The 18,793-nt window shown below is 39.5% G+C and overlaps 1 protein-coding gene across 1 annotated transcript; it reads right to left on the bottom strand.

Moving 5' to 3' along the window:
- Positions 1–5,668: 5,668 nt before the first annotated feature.
- RRH (retinal pigment epithelium-derived rhodopsin homolog) lies at positions 5,669–18,793 on the bottom strand. The gene is made up of 6 exons (XM_021001428.2): positions 18,590–18,793; positions 14,957–15,056; positions 11,404–11,557; positions 10,183–10,351; positions 8,348–8,526; positions 5,669–6,140 (listed from the first exon to the last, which is right to left on the bottom strand). Exons 1-6 carry the CDS (start codon positions 18,644–18,646, stop codon positions 6,053–6,055), a joined length of 747 nt encoding a protein of 248 aa, XP_020857087.2. The 5' UTR covers positions 18,647–18,793; the 3' UTR covers positions 5,669–6,052.

Genomic DNA, 18,793 nt, shown 5'->3' with positions numbered 1-18,793 from the left:
CCCCACCCACATATACAGGGTATCACCAGTTTTAGCATAGCTTTCAGCTTCAATAGCTTAGCATTAAAACTGAGGCAGACAGAGGTTCAAGCTTTAATAGTTTAAAATATGCCCCAAGAGTTTGGGGACACCCTGTATAGTCAATGAACAATACGGCCCCCTTTCATCTGAGAATGATTTGATACATACTTTACATTTGAGTACTAAGGCACTACAGCCCCCATGAGCAGTGTTAATATTTTCTGTGCCATCATATGTTTGAAAGAAAAATCAGAAAAACCTAGGAAAGTTTTAAGATGAGAGAGACTAGGAAAAAATGTATTCAAAATTGATATTTCCATTAATAGAATTAAACCATGTCCTTTCTCTTTCTTTCTCCAAACTATACATTGTTTCTAATCCAAGCTTGAGGAGGAATCAGACACTTCTTAAACTATGTACGTCATTAAAATGAAAGGAAAATACTATTTCTGACCAGATGAGTAATTTTCAATTAACCATCAAGCATTTATTAAGCACCTACTGCATGCAAGGCACTGAGAATACAAATACAGAACTGAGATAGCCCCTGCCTTCAAGGAGCTGACATTGTAGCAGGAGAGAGATGATGCATACACATATAATAAATATAGGGTAATTTGAGTAAAGAAAGAGCTCTAAAGAGAGGCCTCATAAAGAGGGTGAACTGAGACTCGAAAGAAAATAATTCTTAGAGAAGGAGAAGTGCATTCCAGGAATGCAGAATGACCTGTCCAAATGCTTGAATGTGGTTGATGGAATGCTGACCTGAGGGAATAGCTAATAGTCCAGTTTGGTCCAAAGGAAACTGAGAAGCAGTGAGAAGGGTAGGAGATGAACCAGGAGAGGCCAATGTCATGAAAAGCAAGAGACAAGAATTTACACAGTTCCAGGGGGTGGGCAATGGTGACAAAAAGCTTCAGAAAGACCCAGAAGGATGAAAGCTGAGAACAGGTCATTGAATCTAAGAATAAAGAGATTGTCAACCACCTCACACTCATCAGATTGGCCAAGTTGATTTTTTAAATGAAAAGGAAAATGACAAATGTTGCAGAGACAATGGGAAAAGAAGTATGCTAAAGCATTATTGGTGGAGCTGGGAATCGGTCCAACCATTCTGGAAAGCAATTTGAATTCTGCCCCAAAAGTTAGTAACCCACACTTACCCTTTGATCAATGATACCACTACTGGGCCAGCTAGGTGGCACAGGGAACAGAGCACTGGGCCTAGTCGGGAAGACCTGAGTTCAAATCCAGTCTTTGATGCTTACTAGTTGTGTGACCCTGGGCTAGTCACCTACCCTCTGTTTGCCTCAGTTTCCTCACCTGTAAAATGAAAATAATAACAACACCTAATTCCCAGGGTTGTTGTGAGGATTAAATAAGATAATAATTATAAAGCACTGAGCACAGTCTCTGGTGCATAAGTGAGCACTACGTAAATGTTAATTATTATTATTACTAGGCTTATACCCCCAAGGTAGGAAGAAAGCATTTATATAGCACCTACTGTATGCTAGGTACTTTATAAATATTTTATAAATGTATATATTTATGATTTATTATATATTTAATATTTTAATTTAATAATATTTAATAATTTTGTGTTTATATAATATATTAATAATTTATAAATATTTTAGCCTTACAACAACCTTGGGAGATAGGTCCTATTATTGTCCTCATTTTATAGTTGAATAAACTGAGACAGAGAGAGGATAAATGACTTGCCCAGGGTCACATAGCTAGTAAGTGTCTGAAGGCAGATTTGAACACAGGTCTTCCTGACTCCAGGCCCAGTGTTCTACCCATTGCACCACCTACCTGCTCAAAGAAAAAAGAAAAGACCATATATACAAATGCTCGTTTTGTGGTGGCAAAGAATTGGAAATCAAGGAGATGCTCATCAATTGGGGAATGGCTGAGCAAGTTGGGGCATACAATTATGATAGAATATTATTGTACCATAACAAAGGATAAAAAGGACAGTTTCAGAGAAACGTGGAACACTTATGTGAACTAATACAGAGAAAAGTGAGCAGAAACAGAAGAATAATTTATGCAATAACATTGCAAAAATGAATATCTCTGAAAGACCTAAGAACTCCAATCAACACAAAGACCGACCATGATTCCAGAGAACCAGTGATGAAACATCCTTCCCACTCCACACCTGACAGAGAGGTCATGGACTCAATGTGTACAGTGAGACAGACACTTTTGAACATGAATTTATGTTACAACAATTGTGTTTTTCTTCCTGTTTCAGGAAGCAGAGATAGGAAGCAGAGAAAATGTTTGTTGATTGAAAAAAATTAAAGAAGAGAAAAAGAAATTATTAGTAACCATTTTAAAACGGAGAATCCATAGGGACAAGCAAATATCTAGGAAATAAATGATTTTTTTTCAAATGGAGACCTGTGATTTCATTGATTGGGGAATCCCCAGCAACCCCTCTGTAACATGTAGACTTGGAAAGCTGCCTGGGGCAGTGAGGTAAAGTGATTTCTCCACTGTCACACAGATGGTATATGTCAAAAGCAAGACCTGCATGCAGAGACTGCTATTTGTCAATAAACGGATGTATCATTTAGTATTATTGAACAGCCAGACAGTGGTGAAATCCATAATCTCTGAATGAAAACAACTTCAGAAACAAGAAATACGGGCAGCTAGGTGGCACAGTGGATAAAGCTGTGGTCTTGGAATCAGGAGGACCTGAGTTCAAATCCGACACTTGATACTTACTAGCTGTGTGACCCTGAGCAAGTCACTTAACCCGGATTGCCTCACCAAAAAAAAAGAAAAGAAAAGAAACAAAAAATAGAAAATTTGTTCCTACAATATTTGACACTTTGAAAGATATGTAATTTCATTGACACAATTGCTCATCAACTAAGATTAGAAGCCCCTCCAAACCTTCTCATCTCCTGTGTGTGTCAGGAGACCCCCCACCTACACAGGTTTAACAAAAGCAAAGTTGAATAGTTAACCTTGGCACATTAAAACTACCCACAGACTGCAGAACCTGGGCATGCAGTCTCAACCTACTCAACCGTCATGAAACAGATGGAACAAATGTGAATACTGTTTTAAGGGCATCGTGCTAGCCATTGAAGAAAAACAAACTTTACATAAGGGCTTCCCCTCATGGAGTTTCCAGTCTAATGTGAGAGCTAGCATGACACAGTGACTAGAAAGCCGGCCTTGGAGTCAGAAAAAGTCTTGTTGAATATCCTTTCTGTTTCATACCTAAATAAACCTTCTTTTTATCTCATTTTGTTCCAACACCAAACCTACTTTAACAGGGAACTGATCTAAGTCAGGCTTACCCATCATACCTTCTGACCAAGAAATTCCACTGCTGGAGGGCAGAGCCAACATGGCGGAGTACAGGCAGGGATTCACCTGAGCCCTCTCCCCAAACCCCTCCAAACACCTTTTAAAAATGAATCTAAACAAATTCTAGAGAAGCAGAACTCACAAAAAGACAGAGTGAAACAAATTTCCAGACCAAGATACCTTGGAAAGTCGGCAGGAAAGGTCTGTTGCACCAGGGTAAAAGAGAAGTATAGTCCAGCACAAGCAGCAGCATTTTAGACCAGGCCCCAGCAAACCCAAAGCAGGCCTTGGGGCACTGAATCACTGGCAGCAGTGGCAGTTTCCAGACCTCTCAGCCCACGGACACCAAAGATAACTTAGAAGGTCAGCAGGAAAGGCACGTAGCACCTGAGTGAGAGAGTGGAGCACAGTCTAGCACGGGACACACTAGTGCGGCCTGAGCCCTAGCAAACCAGGGGCAGGCCTTGGGAGTGACTGTAATGTGTCAGTAATGACAGCAGCAGTAGCTACTTCAGGAGCTCTCAGCCTACAGATGGTAAAGAGGTCAAACATCTGGTCAGAAGGAGATCACACGGGTCTTTTTGCTAGCACTGAGGCAGGACTCTGTTGCTTTGCCCGTACTCAGATCCAGGTCCTAGGTGGCAGTCCCAGGGTAAGAAGGAGCACTAACATAGCAGAGCTTGCAGCCGCAGTGGAAGGGGGACCCTCCTCACGGTTCCAGGGCAGAAAAGAGTCCTTGTGGTCTCTCACAGACCAGAACACAGGCCAGGAGAATAGTAAACACCTCTCCTTAGATCACGCCATCTTGGAAGAACTGAAGATTTACAGGTGCCTAGAAGTATCTCTGAAAACAGTTGCACAAAACCGCTGGAGCTTGGAACAGTGCACCCTCCCCCCCGGCAGCAAAGCTCTACTTTAACAAAGACTTAAAAGTCAACCAACAAGCTGGAAATACGAGCAAACAAACAACAACAACACAAAACTCCGACTGCTGAAATTCCACTGCTGGGAGATTATGCCAAGCAGTCAAAGACAAAAAAAAGGCCCCACAAAAGCCCATTGAAATATTTAGAGTAGAACTTTGGATAGAAGCAAAGAACTGGAAATGAAGCAGTTTGGAGAACGGTTAAACAAGTTATGGTACATGAATGTAATGGAATATTATTATGCTATAAGAAATGATGAATACAGAGAAGCATGGAAAGATCTTTATCAATTGATGCAGAATGAAATAAGCAGAACCAAGAAAATAATAAGTATAATGACTACAACAATGTAAATAAAATTGTTGTTGTTCAATCACTTTTCAATCACGTCCAACTTTTCATGACCTCATTTGGAGTTTTCTTGGCAAAGATACTTGGAGTGGTTTGCCATTTCCTTCTCCAGCTCATTTTATAGACAAGGAAACTGAGGCAAATAGAGTTAAGTGACTTACCCAGGGTCACTTAGCTAGTATCTGAGGCCAAATTTGAACCCAGGAAGAGGAGTCTTCCTGACTCTAGGCCTGGCACTATTCACTTAGCTGCCTACAAATAGAACAATACGAACAAAAAAACAAAAACTGAATATTGTAAAACTATAATGACCAAATTTTACCTTAAAGAAGAGATATGAGAAGGCATCTCACAGCAGATTTTTTTTTCATTATCTTGGTTAGTTTTTCTGAAATTTTTTCCCTCTTTTGAATTATTTATTATGAGGGGAATGCTAGTGACATAAAAGCAAAATATATCAATATAACTTATTTCTAAATGATTTTTTAAAAATGACTCATGGTCACTCTAACCCTACAATGAGATATTGGAGCAGAAAGAATGAGACTTTTTGGAGGAAGATAGCCTATTATGCATTAAACAGGCTTTTGTGAGCTGACCCAGAAACCTAACTAACCTCCTTTAGCAGTGTCACTTCTCTGAAATCATATGTTCTAAGTTATAAACAACAAACTTACAAATGAGCTTTTGGAAAACTACCCATTTGTAATTTAGTGGCTCCTTCTATTTAGCATCTGAGTTGACAACACTGATTTTAGTCGAGACTTGTGAGTCCATTTGTATGGGGAGATCCCAGTGAGGAAAATCCCTCTACCAATGCAGATCAATTAGAGTTGCCTGGGACCTTGAGAGGTTAAATGATTTGCCCAGGGTCACATAATCCCCATGTGTCAGAGACTGGACTTTCATCCATATCTTCTAGACTTCAAGGTTTGATCTCTATTGATTATACTAATCTGAATCATTATACAAAAAGACTAACCAGTTATGCCAAAAGGAGCAAAATAAGCAAAAAGAAATATACAGGAAGATTAAATGAGCTATGACTTTATTCTTTAAACACTGCCAAGGAAATACTGACTTGATCTTTTTTTTAAAAAAAATCATAACTTTATTAGAAGGAGAAGAAGTAAAAATTAAATAAGGTGTTGGGTTTTTTAAAAATATACTAGCTGGGAATATTCCATTCCACAATTCAAATACTTATGGAACGACGTATGCACCATGTTAAGCATGACAGGGCACACGAAATAAAATTAGACAACAGTTCCGGCTTTTGAGAATCCAAGTCAGTATATGAATCCAAATAGTTCCCAGCTTTGTGGGCACATTAAGTATGAAAGTTAGAATACAGCAAAGAATGAAGAAAATGATGTAGTTTGGCTCTTTTCCCTTTCATAATTGAAAAGCTGATCTCAAGTTAGGTTCATTGGTAACGCGTTGGATACAGGCATTGATTGATGAGTCTGACATCGGATCATTGCAGATATCGCTCTCCGGAACCTATGAGGAAAGGGAGAAATCTGTCTGTTATACTATAACTGCTTGAAAGATTGGTTTCTTATAAAACTTTCAAATGTTTTCTAAGTCTAACATCTCCACTTCAATACCTTTAAAAATACATGAAATGGAAACTGTCTAAAGACCAAATTCAGATTATTGTCCATAAATTGGGGGAAAAAATTATAAAGTCATTTAATGTTCATTCCCTATGTGAGACAAGATACTTCTATTCTGAAAACTGCAACCATTTGTTTACTTGAGGACTTTAGTCTACTGCCTTTCAGCTGAAATATGATTCCTGTCATCTCCAGAATCACATACAAAATCCTCTGCTTGGCATTAAAATCCCTTTAAAACCTGCCCTCCTTCTACCTTTCCAGTCTTCTCATACCTTACGTGTACCCTTCCATCCAATGAAACTGGCCTCCTGGCTGTTTCACAAACAAGACACTCCATTTCCAGGCTCTGGGAATTTTCTCTGGTTGTCCTCTATGCCTGGCTCTCTCTTCTCAGCTCCAGAATACTGACCTCCTGGCTTCCTTTAAGTACCAGCTAAAATCCCACTTTTTACAAGAAGCCTTCCCCAAACCCCAGTACCTTCCCTCCATTATTTCCTACTTATCCTGTAAACAGCTTGCTTTGTATAAATGTTTATATGGTGTTACCCCATTAGACTGTAAGCTCCTTGAGGGCAAAGTCTGTCTTTTGCCTCTTTTTGTATCCCTAGTGCTTAGCAAAGTAACTGGCACATAGTAAGTGCTTCATAAATGTTTATTCATTGAATTTAAAGAGTAAGCATGATGTAGTTAATTGTTGTTGTTCAGTTATTTGAGTCATACCCAACTCTTCATGACCCCATTTGGGATTTTCTTGGCACAGACACTGAAGTAGTTTGCCATTTCCAGCTCCAGCTCCAGCTCATTTTACAGATGAGGAAATTGAAGCAAATGGGGTCAAGTGACTTGCCCAAGGTCACATAGCTAGTAAGTGTCTGAGGCCACATTTGAATTCAAGTCTTCCTGACTCTAGGTCCAGTACTCTATCCACTGTACCACCTACTTAATACAGTAAGTGAAACCTGGATTCAAGTCCAGATTCTGACATATATCAACTGTGTGATCCTGGAATAAGTCACTTCTCTACTCAGCGCCCCCAGCAACTTTATAAGGCCATTAGGCAGGAAGATGCCAATCTGCCAAATCACCAGAGGGGGTGTGGTGGAGCAACGTCAACATGAATTTCATAATCTTCTACTTCCTAGCAGAGGTCCAACCTTACAAAAAATTTTTACAATGACAATTGCAATCAAACAGTCAACAAGCATTTTTTAAGCACCTGCTATGTTTCAGGCACTGGAAATACAAAATAATCAATGAAATGATCCCTGCTGACAAAGCGTTTATAGTCTAAGGGAGGAGACAAGGACCCTCAGTCAGGGTCCCAGGTTCTTGAGCTTTCAAATGATTATCCATCCCAACAGAACTCCAGAGAGGACACTAATTGGTGGGTGAATACAATAATCATTCTTCCTGTTTGTAGATATTATCCTTGTTGGATCATTAACAACAGGTGTTTCTCTCTGCATCTACTGTGCACACATATCTTTTTTTATTTTTTAAGGTATATCTTTAGGCACACAAAAGTTCAGCAGCAAGCACTGGAGTTCGAGAATTTTTTTAAATTTCAAAATTCCTTCTTCAAAATTCCTAAGTTTCAAAATTCCTTCTTCTATATTAAATCTTCCAGGTGAAATATTTCAGTAGAATCAATTCCTTCCGTCCTTCCTCCTAATTTACATAAAATGTAAATTGTTTTGGGGGGGGGTATTGGAGATGGAGAAGTAAAGGGGAATTCTCCCTGAAGAAGACACACAGAAGAGACCTTGTTTGCCTAAAACGATGACCACCCAGTCCCAGGGCTCTTTAATTAACATCAGACTGCTTCCCTGGGTTTAGATGAAATCTGAGAGGCAACATGACTTAGTGAATAGAGTGCTAGACCTAGTCTGAATTCTGCCTCATTAGCATTGTGACTTTGGACAAATCCCTTAGCTCTCTCTGGGTTTCAGGAACCTCACCTAGAAGAGGAGAAATTTGGATCTGATGATCTCCAAGGTCCCTACCAACTCCAAACCTATGCCATCAACTCATACCTGTTACCTTTTTATATCAATACAGCGTTTATAGTTTCTGTTTAGAAGCACTTACTTCTTGTTGGCAGCCACATATATGCAGGGATTGTAGAAGGTGGAAGATTTTGCAAAGAGAGGGGCTATGATGGCCATTGCTGGGGGAATCTCCTTTGGGTCCCCAAAGGAAGCCCATAAGCACACAACAGAATAAGGGGACCAGGCAAGCAGGAACATTAAAATCATTATCACAGACATCTGGAAAACAAAACATGTGTCAATTTGAATACTTCAGTATACAAAAATTCTCTGGCTTCATACTGGGGCAAGGCATTGTGGTATAACAATTACAGAGCTGTCCTCAAAGCCAGGAAGTCTGGAGTTCACGTCCTGCCTCTGACACTTACGGACTGTGTGAACCTTAGGCAAGTCACTTAACTTTTCATTACTATAAAGCAAATCTCTAAAAATACAAATTGTAGGGGAAGGAAAGAGAAGAAGCATTTACATAGTCCCCATCATGTGCCAGGCACTATGCTGAGTACTTTTTACAAATATTATTTCATTTGACCTTCACAACATCCTATGAATTAGGTACCATCATTATCCCCATTTTATAGTTGAGGAAACCAAGATAAATGAAGGTTAAATGACTTGGCCAGGATCACAATGCTAGTATCTGAGGCCAAATCTGAACTCCAGTCTTCCTGACTTCGGGCCAGTAGTCTAGCCACTATGCTATGACCTGCCTCAGAAGGTGATGACCTCCCCCTAGCTGCTAATGTCTTCTTTCAAATTACCCTCATCTATTCTGCATATATCTACTATGTACATAGTCATTTTACACACTGTCTCCCTCATCAGAATGCATGGCAGAAACTTTTTATATCCCCCTGGGCTTTGCACAGCATCTGGCATGCAGTAAGCACTTAATAGATGCTGTTGAAGGGAATTTCCTCACCTGGAAAGTCCCTACACCAATGAAATCACAGGTCCATTTCCTATACTTCCTCTTGGGACTGGGAGTTTTATACTGTGCATACATACTCCCTCAGTTTCATCTTCCTTATACGTCCAGGGATAGCTCCAGTACCAGAGTAAGCACAGCATGAACGCATTTAGCCACATGCTAAGTTAACTTTGAGAATCTCACACAAATTTGGGCAACCCTAGAACATAAGTTCGCTGCTGTTGTTCAGTCATTTTGGCTGTGCCCAACTTTTCGGGAGTCTCATTGGGAGTTTTTTTGGCAAAGATAGTGGAGCAGTTTGCCACTTCTTTCTGCAGCTCATTTTACAGATGGGGAAACTGAAGCAAATGAGGTTAAGCGACTTGTCCAGGGTCACACAGCCAGCCAGTGTCTAAGGCCAGATCTGAACTCAGGAAGATGAGCCTTTCTGACACCAGGTCTGGCACTCTATCCACTATGCCATCTGGCTGCCCAGAACACAGGTTGGTGATCTCTAAAAAGTGTCATGTCAGCATTCTGACCCCTCTCCCTTTCTTTTGGCAGGGCTGGGAACTGCTAAGCAGCTACTGGCCAGAGATGGGAACTGCCCAGGGAAGTAGGGGTTGGGGGGCGGGGGGAGCCAGGCACAAGCAAAGGAAAGGAGGAAGGGGAAAGGCAGTGTATCCCTCATTCAAGTGGCAAGGTGAGAGACCGTGATGGCAGCAAATATTTGTGAGCCTAAGAAAAATAGCCCTGCCTTATGCATAACCCGAAACTGCCCTATCACTTAGGGTAAGGGCCTATCACCTTTGACAACTTTCCACATGCCATGTTGGAGGATAAAGGTGGGGTAGAATAGCAGACATGGAGCTCAGCTGATTGCAACAGAAAAGCATAAAAGTGATAAAAGCATTTACACAATGAAAATTGCAAGTAATTTTCTAAAAGAACTACCACTGTCTTACCTTTGTTACATCAACTTCGTTTGACCAGTCTCTGTTTATGTGTTCAGGGCAGCTGCTAGGAGTATATTGTTTCATCTTTTGAGAAACATTGTAGTAACAATAAAACATGACCACTAAGGGCATGACAAAATTTATAGCAATAACAGTCATTGTGTAAGAAATAAAAGATCTGAAAAATAAAGGCAATTATTACCTTCTAAAGAATTTTCAAACAAAAAATTAATAGCTAGAGCAAATTAATCCTATCTAGAGATCACTCTAGCAATTCTCTTAGGAAGCTTGTCTATTTTTGAAAGAAAAGTCATCTTTTTAAAAGTTAATTGAGATCTGTTTCTGATTTTCATAGTAATATTCTTTTGATGAACTCCACTCTCCCAGGAAAATCATATAGCAGGACTTAGTTTAGCTATTCTCCAGAATTCTTGTGGAAGCTGTACTTTGTCTACACAATACCCAAAAGATGTTTAATTCCTAGGAAATCTCTTAAAGATTGTAAGGAATGAGTAGATACTAGGACCTTGAGAATCATTATTACAAATTCTGGGTCCCTACCTCACCCCCAATTCTCTTCTCCATTCTAGGTCCTACTCTCAGGGGCTTCTACAAATACCCTCCACTCACAGTGAATATCAAGAGGAAGGGAAAAGATACAGGTATATGTTGTTTTTCAGTCGTGTCCAACTCTTTGTGACCCCATTTGGGGTTTTCTTAGCAAAGGTACTGGAGCGGTTTGCCATTTCCTTCTCCAGCTCATTTTACAGATGAGGAAACTGAGGCAAACAGGGTTAAGTGACTTGCCCAGGGTCACACAGGTAGTAAGTGTCTGAGGCCAGATTTGAGCTCATGAAAATGAGTCTGATTCCAAGCCCAATGTTCTCTCCACTTCACCCCCTAGCTGCCCATCTAGGTATATAGGTAAGGAGAAAAGGAACTCCCTCCAAACAACTAACAGAACTTCCCCCATATCTTTTGTCTTGCTCTCAAAGTCTCTGTAATCTAAAAACTCATATGAAATTTCACCTCCCATTCAGTCCATCCCCACCATTTTAAACTGCCCTGTATCAATCTCTGTCTAGAAACTCTTCAGGTTTTCAAAACATCTGTGAGGTTGAGGAATATTCTTTAAGCAGAAAAGAAATAAATGGACTAAGTCAAAATCCAGAGAAATGTAGAAATTCCAAAATTTGTAGCATGTGACTTTACATAATAAAGCTCTCTTACGCATCATTCTTCCGCCAGTTTATGGTACACGTAGCACCTGTCGGATCCGGAGCGTAACCAGCCCAACCTATTATGGGCATCAAGGCCCAAAAAAAGCCATTCACCCAAGCAGTCAGAATCATTATGGTGTAATTGTAAGGAGTCATTCTTCTTCCTATTGACCAATAGACATAATTAATGCTGATATCATTCATCAATAAACTGTTCTCTACTTCCACTTGATTTTTTTTAAAGCTGGGATTGAGTTAAACTCTAATTAAGTAGGTCGACTGCTTTTTTTTTTAATTTAGGTTTTTAACATTTTAGCATTTTCCTTCTCTCAAACTTTGAGTATGTACACACACTTCATTATTAAAGGTATTGTATTATCAAAGACAAATAAACTAATTTTGTCTGTGACCCACTGCACAGCATACTTCATTATTAAAGGTATTATGTTATCAAAAGCAGGTAAACTAATTTAGTCTGTGACCTACTCACTGCTTAGCACCTATCTGCCATCTCTGTAATACTTACAACATTCAATTTGGCAAATGGAAAGATTCTCTCTCTACTCAAGCACTTACCCATCCATCCCTACTCCAGTTTCATTGTCTGGTCTCTAGGTAATGAAGAGTTCAGTCAGCTGATTGACCCTCTTCAGGATATTAGTTGCCCTCTTCAGGATATGACAGAAATACTGATTAAACTGTGTCAGTAAATGGGTCAAGAAAATCATAGAATCCCCCAATGTTGGAAATGGAGCCTGTCAGAAAAATTATTAAAAAGAAAACAAAACACCTCAGCTCTACTGCTTCGTGTGTGATATCTGGACTTGAATCTCAACCAAAGAAAAACTGATTCTCCAGAGAAAGGTAAGCTGGAATCCAGAAAAACATAAGAATTCTTCAGCTAAAAACCATCTCAGAAAAACAATCAGCTGTGACCCAAGAGCTACCTTATGACACTACATGTGTAACAAATATGGTCCCAATGCAATATGGATCATATTCTTGTTCTTCTATATCCCTTCTTTTGTAGGACGATAGATTTCAATATCACCTGAGCACCTTGCTTGTGATTTCACTGTGAGCCATTGATCAGTAGATAGAATGATAGAAACAGATTGATAATCTTTTTTCTAAAAACGCAATTGACATTCTAGGTTAGTTTGCGTGTTACTTTCAATATTAGAAACCTGAAGAAGAGATTATGATATCAGGCACAAGGTTTCTTGGGCATCTCTGAGAAGATGGATTATGTAGGAGATTTTTTTTTGAAGAAAATGGGAAGAAATGAAGTAAGCAGTTGTCCTAAATGTAAGAACAAAAGTATAAAACTAAACCATGTGTTGAACTCAAAGTCAATGGTCATCCTAAAAAATACTAAAGAGACACGATAGTTTAGTATGGTATGGAGTCACAATAAGGAACAAAATTACTGATGAGTGTGGCTACAGGCATACTTTCAGGTTGACCATGTGGTTAATAGGAAGTTGTCAGAAAGGACCAAGTTGAAGCCTGAGCTGAAGATGAAGATTTAAAATGGAAAGTAGCTTTTAAAGAGGTTATATGCTAGATCAGTGGTTCTCAAAGTATGATCCAGGGAGTCCTGGGAGTCTCTCAAACCCTTTCAGGGAGTCCATGAGGTCAAAACAAAGACTGAGCTGCTGAAGAGTAGAGTTTAGGGATTTTTTTGGTCTTCTTTGTATCCTAACCATATCCTATCCATATTAGGTACTTAATAAATGCTAATTGGTCTTTCGCTTCCAGGAGCCAAGATGGCGGAGTGAAAAAGGTACTCGCTCTCACCCTCCCCCTATCAACCTCTGAAAACCCAGAAAATATCACCCTAGAACAAAAAAAAACAACAACAACAACAACAAAACCCTGGAACAGCTGAACTAAAAGAAAGATGGGAACAGCAGGGCAGCAACCCAGCAAACCAGTCTCCCAGCGCTTCAGCAAAAATAAGGGAAGCAGCACTACAAAGGGCCCCAGGTGGATAAACACCCTGCAGCATTCATCTGAAAGGAGCTGAAGAAAAGAACCTTGAGTCTTCCTAAAGTCTCAGCCTTGCTGATTCCAACCCAACAATTCCAACTGTGAGCCAGGAGGAGATCCTGAAGCCCAGGTGGTAGAGCAGGCAAACACCAACACCTGGACCTCCCAGTGCCTCAGTGAGGGCAGGGGAACTGGTGGAAACCAGCTCAGAAAACCATCAGGTGCCTTGGCACTCTACCACAAAGGAATCTCCCAGTGTATTAGCAGAAACGAGGGAGGCATCATTGCAAGGGGCCCCAGGTAGATAAACACCCTGCAGCACCCATCTAAAAGGAGCTGAAGAAAGCTAAAGGAAAGGAAAAGCAGGCAACCTAGAATTGCCTGAAAGTCCCAGCCCAACATGAGGTAAGCTGCCAAAACCCTACAGCCTCCAACTGCCAACATAAGAGGGCCAAGCACACAAAGCCAGCAACCAAGACCTAGGCTCCCAACACAAAGCTTGGGTCAGTGCCCTCTGTTCCCCAGCAGGAGAGCTCAATCTCTTTAAAGGCCAGGGAATAAAGAAACCATGAATAAAAAGAAACGTACCACAGATTCATATTATGAGAAGAGTGGAGATCAAGACAGAAATTCTGAAGAGGACAACATTGTCAACAAACCCACATCTGCAACATCAAAAGGGAATATGAACTGGTCTGAAGCCCAAAAAGCCTTCTTAGAAGAGCTCAAGAAGGATTTTAAAATTCTAATGAGAGAGGTAGAAGAGTCCTTAAAAAATACAATTGGCCAATTGGAAAAAAGGGTACATTGAAGAAAACAAGTCCCTAAAACACATAATTGGCAAACTGGAAAAAAAGTACACTGAAGAAAACAAATCCCTTAAAAATACAATTGGCCAATTGAAGAAGGAAGTACAAAAACTAACAGAAGAAAACAATCTGTTAAAAACTAGAATTGTACAAATGGAAACTAATGACTCTATGAGAGAGCAAGAATCAGTCAAACAGAAACAAAAAAATGAAAAACTGGATGAAAACTTAAAATGCCTCATCGGTAAAACAACCGACCTGGAAAATCAATCCAGGAGAGACAATTTAAAAGTCATTGGACTACCTGAAAATCATGGAAGAGCCTGGACAGTATCTTTCAGGAAATCATAAAGGAAAACTGCCCTGAAGTCCTAGAACCAGAAGGTAAAATAATCATAGAAAGAATACACCGCTTACCACCTAAAAGAGATTCCAAATTGACAACACCAAGGAATATAGTAGCAAAATTCCAAAATTACCAGATGAAAGAAAAAGGTGCTGCAAGCAGCCAGAAAGAAACTATTTAAATATCATGGAACCACAGTCAGGATTACACAGGACCTTGCAGTTTCTACATTAAAAGACCACAGGGCATAGAACATGATATTCCATAAGGCAAAGGAGCTTGGATTGCAGCCAAGGATCAACTACCCTGCAAAAATGAGCATGGACCTCACATAAAATTAATACTGTGTAGAATGGTGCAATGACTCAGCCCTCATCATTAATCTGTTTTGAAAGCCCGTGAGGACAGAGCTGTACCAAGGTCAGGCTGACAGATGGTCAGGTACCGGTCAATGGCCACAGCAGTGAGTAATCCAATACTTGCCATTCCAAAAAAGATGTTCAAACCAGCATAAATCTGAAAGCAAAAATCAGACACAATTTTAATCACCCCTCTAAGAAGCAATTAAAGGTGATGTTAGATTCAAAAATGTTTATCTCTATTCAGGCATATTTTAATTTTACTTTTTTTTTTTTTGGTAAGGCAATTGGGGTCACACAGCTAGCGAGTGTTATGTGTCTGAGGCTAGATTGGAACTCAGGTCCTCCTGACTCCTGGGCTGGTGCTCTATTCACTGTGCCACCTAGCTGCCTCAATTTTACTAATTCTTAATCAGTAAAATAACTGAGTTTTGTTTTTTAACTGTTTTAATAAGTTCATTTCAGGCAAGCATTGTGATGAAATCATATCTGAAAAGATTTCCTCAAGATAATGACTCCAGTTTAATACATTTTATAACAGAAATAGTCATTTGTTCTTTCCATGGTTTAAAAAAAAAAAGTAACCTTTGGCTTACTATTATGCCCATTCAACTCAACTAATGCATCAAAAACTCAGATTTAATTTGTTTTCTTGATATTAAATAAAACAGGGACGATCTCTAATGCTTAATTCTAAATGGAGAATTTTAATGGAAACCTTTACTATAACAATATGGTAACTGAACTAAACTTCTTGGATACTATAATCAGTCCACAAAACTATTTGTTGTTGAAAAGGCAACCACAGAAACTGGTTTGAAAATATATGTGCAACAAATGACTAGAGCAATGTAAATCAAAAGAACAAAAAAACTGAATGCCACATAATTAGAATGACTGAGCTTGGACCCGGAAAAAAGTTGAGAAAATGTACTTTTCCTCTCTCCATTGCAGAAGTGAGGAAATGCGGATGTGGAATGTGCTAGACTCCATCAACGTGTTGCTTAGCTTGGTTGAACTTTATTCCTCTTTTTTGAAAAATAAGTTTTTATCTTAAAATTTAAAAATCAGTTTTTATTGATGTCTTTTGTTTTTTACATCACAGTTTTGCCCAAGTTGTTGTTGTTTTTCAGTTGTTTCAGTCATGCCCAACTCTTCATGACCCATTTGGAGTTTTCTTGGCAAAGATACTGAAGTAGTTTGCCATTTCCTACTCCAGGGTCTCTCCCCATCCTTTTCCCTTCCCAGAGAACCATCCCATATAACAAATAGTATTTTTTTAAGACAAAAAGATGTTTCCTCTTTCTTTTTCAATCTGTGTTACGAGGGATAACTCAGTGGGTAGGAGAACATAGAGGAGTACATTCAAAAACGAAATTGATATGAAATCAAAAGATATTAACAAAATAAGATTTTAAAATTTTAAAAGAAAATTCATGTACAAGTGTGCATAACTCTGCTTGGTTGGGAATGGCTACTGTTAGAGAGACAGTATGACCTAATGGTCACTAGTTGTGTGACTCTGGGCCAGTCACTTGATATTGCAGAGACTCAGTTTTTTCAACTGAAAAAAAGGGTTGATCATAATTATAACTTACATTTAAAGTTTGTGAAACTTTCTGCATGACTTCTGGACCTGACAAGATACATTAAATAATATGATGTATGGAAAGTAATTTGTAAATGTAAGTTATTATTAGGACCATAGAATAGTAGAACTGGGGCCAGGAAGGTGTAGAGCATCGAATATCTCTGAGTCAGAAGAATTTTATGCAAATGGCCCTTTGAGCCAACAGTTGCATATAAAATCATTTGACTTTTAAAGGCCTTCACAATATGGCCCCTTCATACCTTTCCAGTATCCTTACACTTCATCCTCATCTACATACTCTTCAATCCAGCACCACTGGCCTCTTGGCTGTTCCTTGAACATACAACATATCTCCCAACTCCAGGCATTTTCATTAACTGCCCCCCATGCCTGGAATGTCTTCCCTCTTCTTCTCTGCCTTTCGGCTCACCTGTTATTATGAGTCAGTCATATCTGACTCTTAGTGACCCCATTTGGGATTTTCTTGCAAAGGGACTGGAGTGGTTTGCCATTTCCTTCTCCGGTTCATTTTACAGATGAGGAAACTGGAGGAAACTGGGTTAAGTGACCCAGGGTCACACAGCTAGTAAGAGTCTGAGGCTGCACTTGAACTCAGGTCTTCGTGACTCCAGGCCTTACACTCTATCCACTGAGCCACCTAGCTGCCCCCTTGGTTCTCCGACCTCCTTCAAATCTCAGCTAAAATACTACATTCTGCAATAGGCCTTTCCTAGTCACCCTTAATACTAGCACCTTCCCTCCAAGTTATCCTGTATATATGTCTTGTTGATACATAGGTGATTACGTGTCAGTTCCCACATTAAAATGTGAGTTTTTTGAGAGCAAGTCCCACCATTTCCTCTTCTTTGTATCTCCAGAGATTAGCACAGTACCTGGCAGGTGCTTAATAAATGGTGGTTGATTTGATGTCTTTATTTTTAAGCTGATATTCTATGTCCTTTATATTTATTCTAGTTCTCTTAATAATTTTCCCTATAGTCTATGTGACTGATAGTCCCCATTAAAATGTTCTTCCTCAAGCAAAATGGTGCTTTTGTTTGATGGGGCTCAGGTCCTAGATGCAATATGTGCAAGACCCAGAGATGCTAAGAATCCTTCCCCTCTCCCCCAACACATTTGGGTTATGGCAGGCTCAAAAACAGTTGGTAAAAGTTGGTGGTCCTCTCACCAAGCAAATTCACAAATGTTCATTAGCATCTACATACACCTGCAGCTTTGGGAGCACTTCCCCCTTTGCTAGGATCCCCAACCTCTGACACACAGCTGCCTAGTAGCTAGACCAGAACTAGAATCCCATCTTCTGATTTCCCCTTCAGTGTTCTTTCCTCTATGTCACAGATTTTGGATTGATGAAAAAAATGTGCCTATTCAATCCTCCGATGTCATTCCGGTCAACAGTAAATTCCTAACAATCCAACAAGCCGTTGTCATTAAAAGCACTAGATATGAGATCTGACAAGATTCTCACTTAAAATAATAAGTCCTCTTTAAAAGAAAAAAAAATTCAAATTACTTTCCTTTTTCCAAAAATGAAATTGCTTTTAGTATTTAAGATACAGGATCATAACTCAGGAGCAGGAAGGGACTTCAAAGTTTCTTTAATACAGAAGTTCAGAAACTTTTTTGTGTTATGGACCCCTTTGGCAGTCTCTGAATTTATTCTAGATCTCTTAATCATTTCTCTATAGTCCATGTGACAGATAGTCCCCATTAAAACTCTCTTTCTCAAGCAAAATGGTGCCTTTGTTTGATGGGGCTCAGGTTCTAGGAATAATTTTTCTTCTTGGAATAACTTTTTTAAATGCAAGAAATAAAATATTCAGGATTACAAGGGAAATCAATTGTACGGAAATCCAAAAATCACATTTCTTTTAAGTCCACAGATCCCAGCCAGGTTAAGAACCCCTACTTAGGTCCAACAATTTCATTTTACAGTTGAGGACACTTGGCCACAGGGAAGTTTTGGCCAAGATCACACAGTAAGTTTTAGAAGGAGAATTTGAACCTAGATCTTCTGACTCCAGAACCAATGTTCTTGTTCCATATTATTCTCTAACAGCCCAAAAGCTCTCAAGTACCTGACATCCAGCATGTCCAAATTTCCAACTTCCATACAGGTCTGAAGCAGCAGACATGGGATAACCGATGCTGCTAACCCCTATATCAGTAACAGCCAGATTTATAATAATGGTATTTGTTGCTGTCCGAAGTTCCTTGTACTTAACAAAGATGCCCAGCACAATGACATTGCTGAGAATACTTATCACACCTACAAAGACACA

This window comes from Phascolarctos cinereus, unplaced genomic scaffold, assembly GCF_003287225.1.
Source record: "Phascolarctos cinereus isolate Bilbo 61053 unplaced genomic scaffold, phaCin_HiC Scaffold_9;HRSCAF=440, whole genome shotgun sequence".
In the NCBI taxonomy this organism is placed as follows: domain Eukaryota; kingdom Metazoa; phylum Chordata; class Mammalia; order Diprotodontia; family Phascolarctidae; genus Phascolarctos; species Phascolarctos cinereus.
This window is presented reverse-complemented; position numbering and strand designations above follow the sequence as displayed.

Bases quoted from the DNA above. Each gene is read 5' to 3' on its own strand.
- RRH (XM_021001428.2), bottom strand. From the start codon at position 18,646: ATGTCTGCTGCTTCAGACCTGTATGGAAGTTGGAAATTTGGACATGCT. The intron at 11,558-14,956 runs GTACAGCTCTGT...ATTGGTCAATAG, and splicing joins CATCTGTCAGCCTGACCTTG to GAAGAAGAATGACTCCTTAC. The intron at 6,141-8,347 runs GTAAGTGCTTCT...CTTTCCTCATAG, and splicing joins TATGTGGCTGCCAACAAGAA to GTTCCGGAGAGCGATATCTG.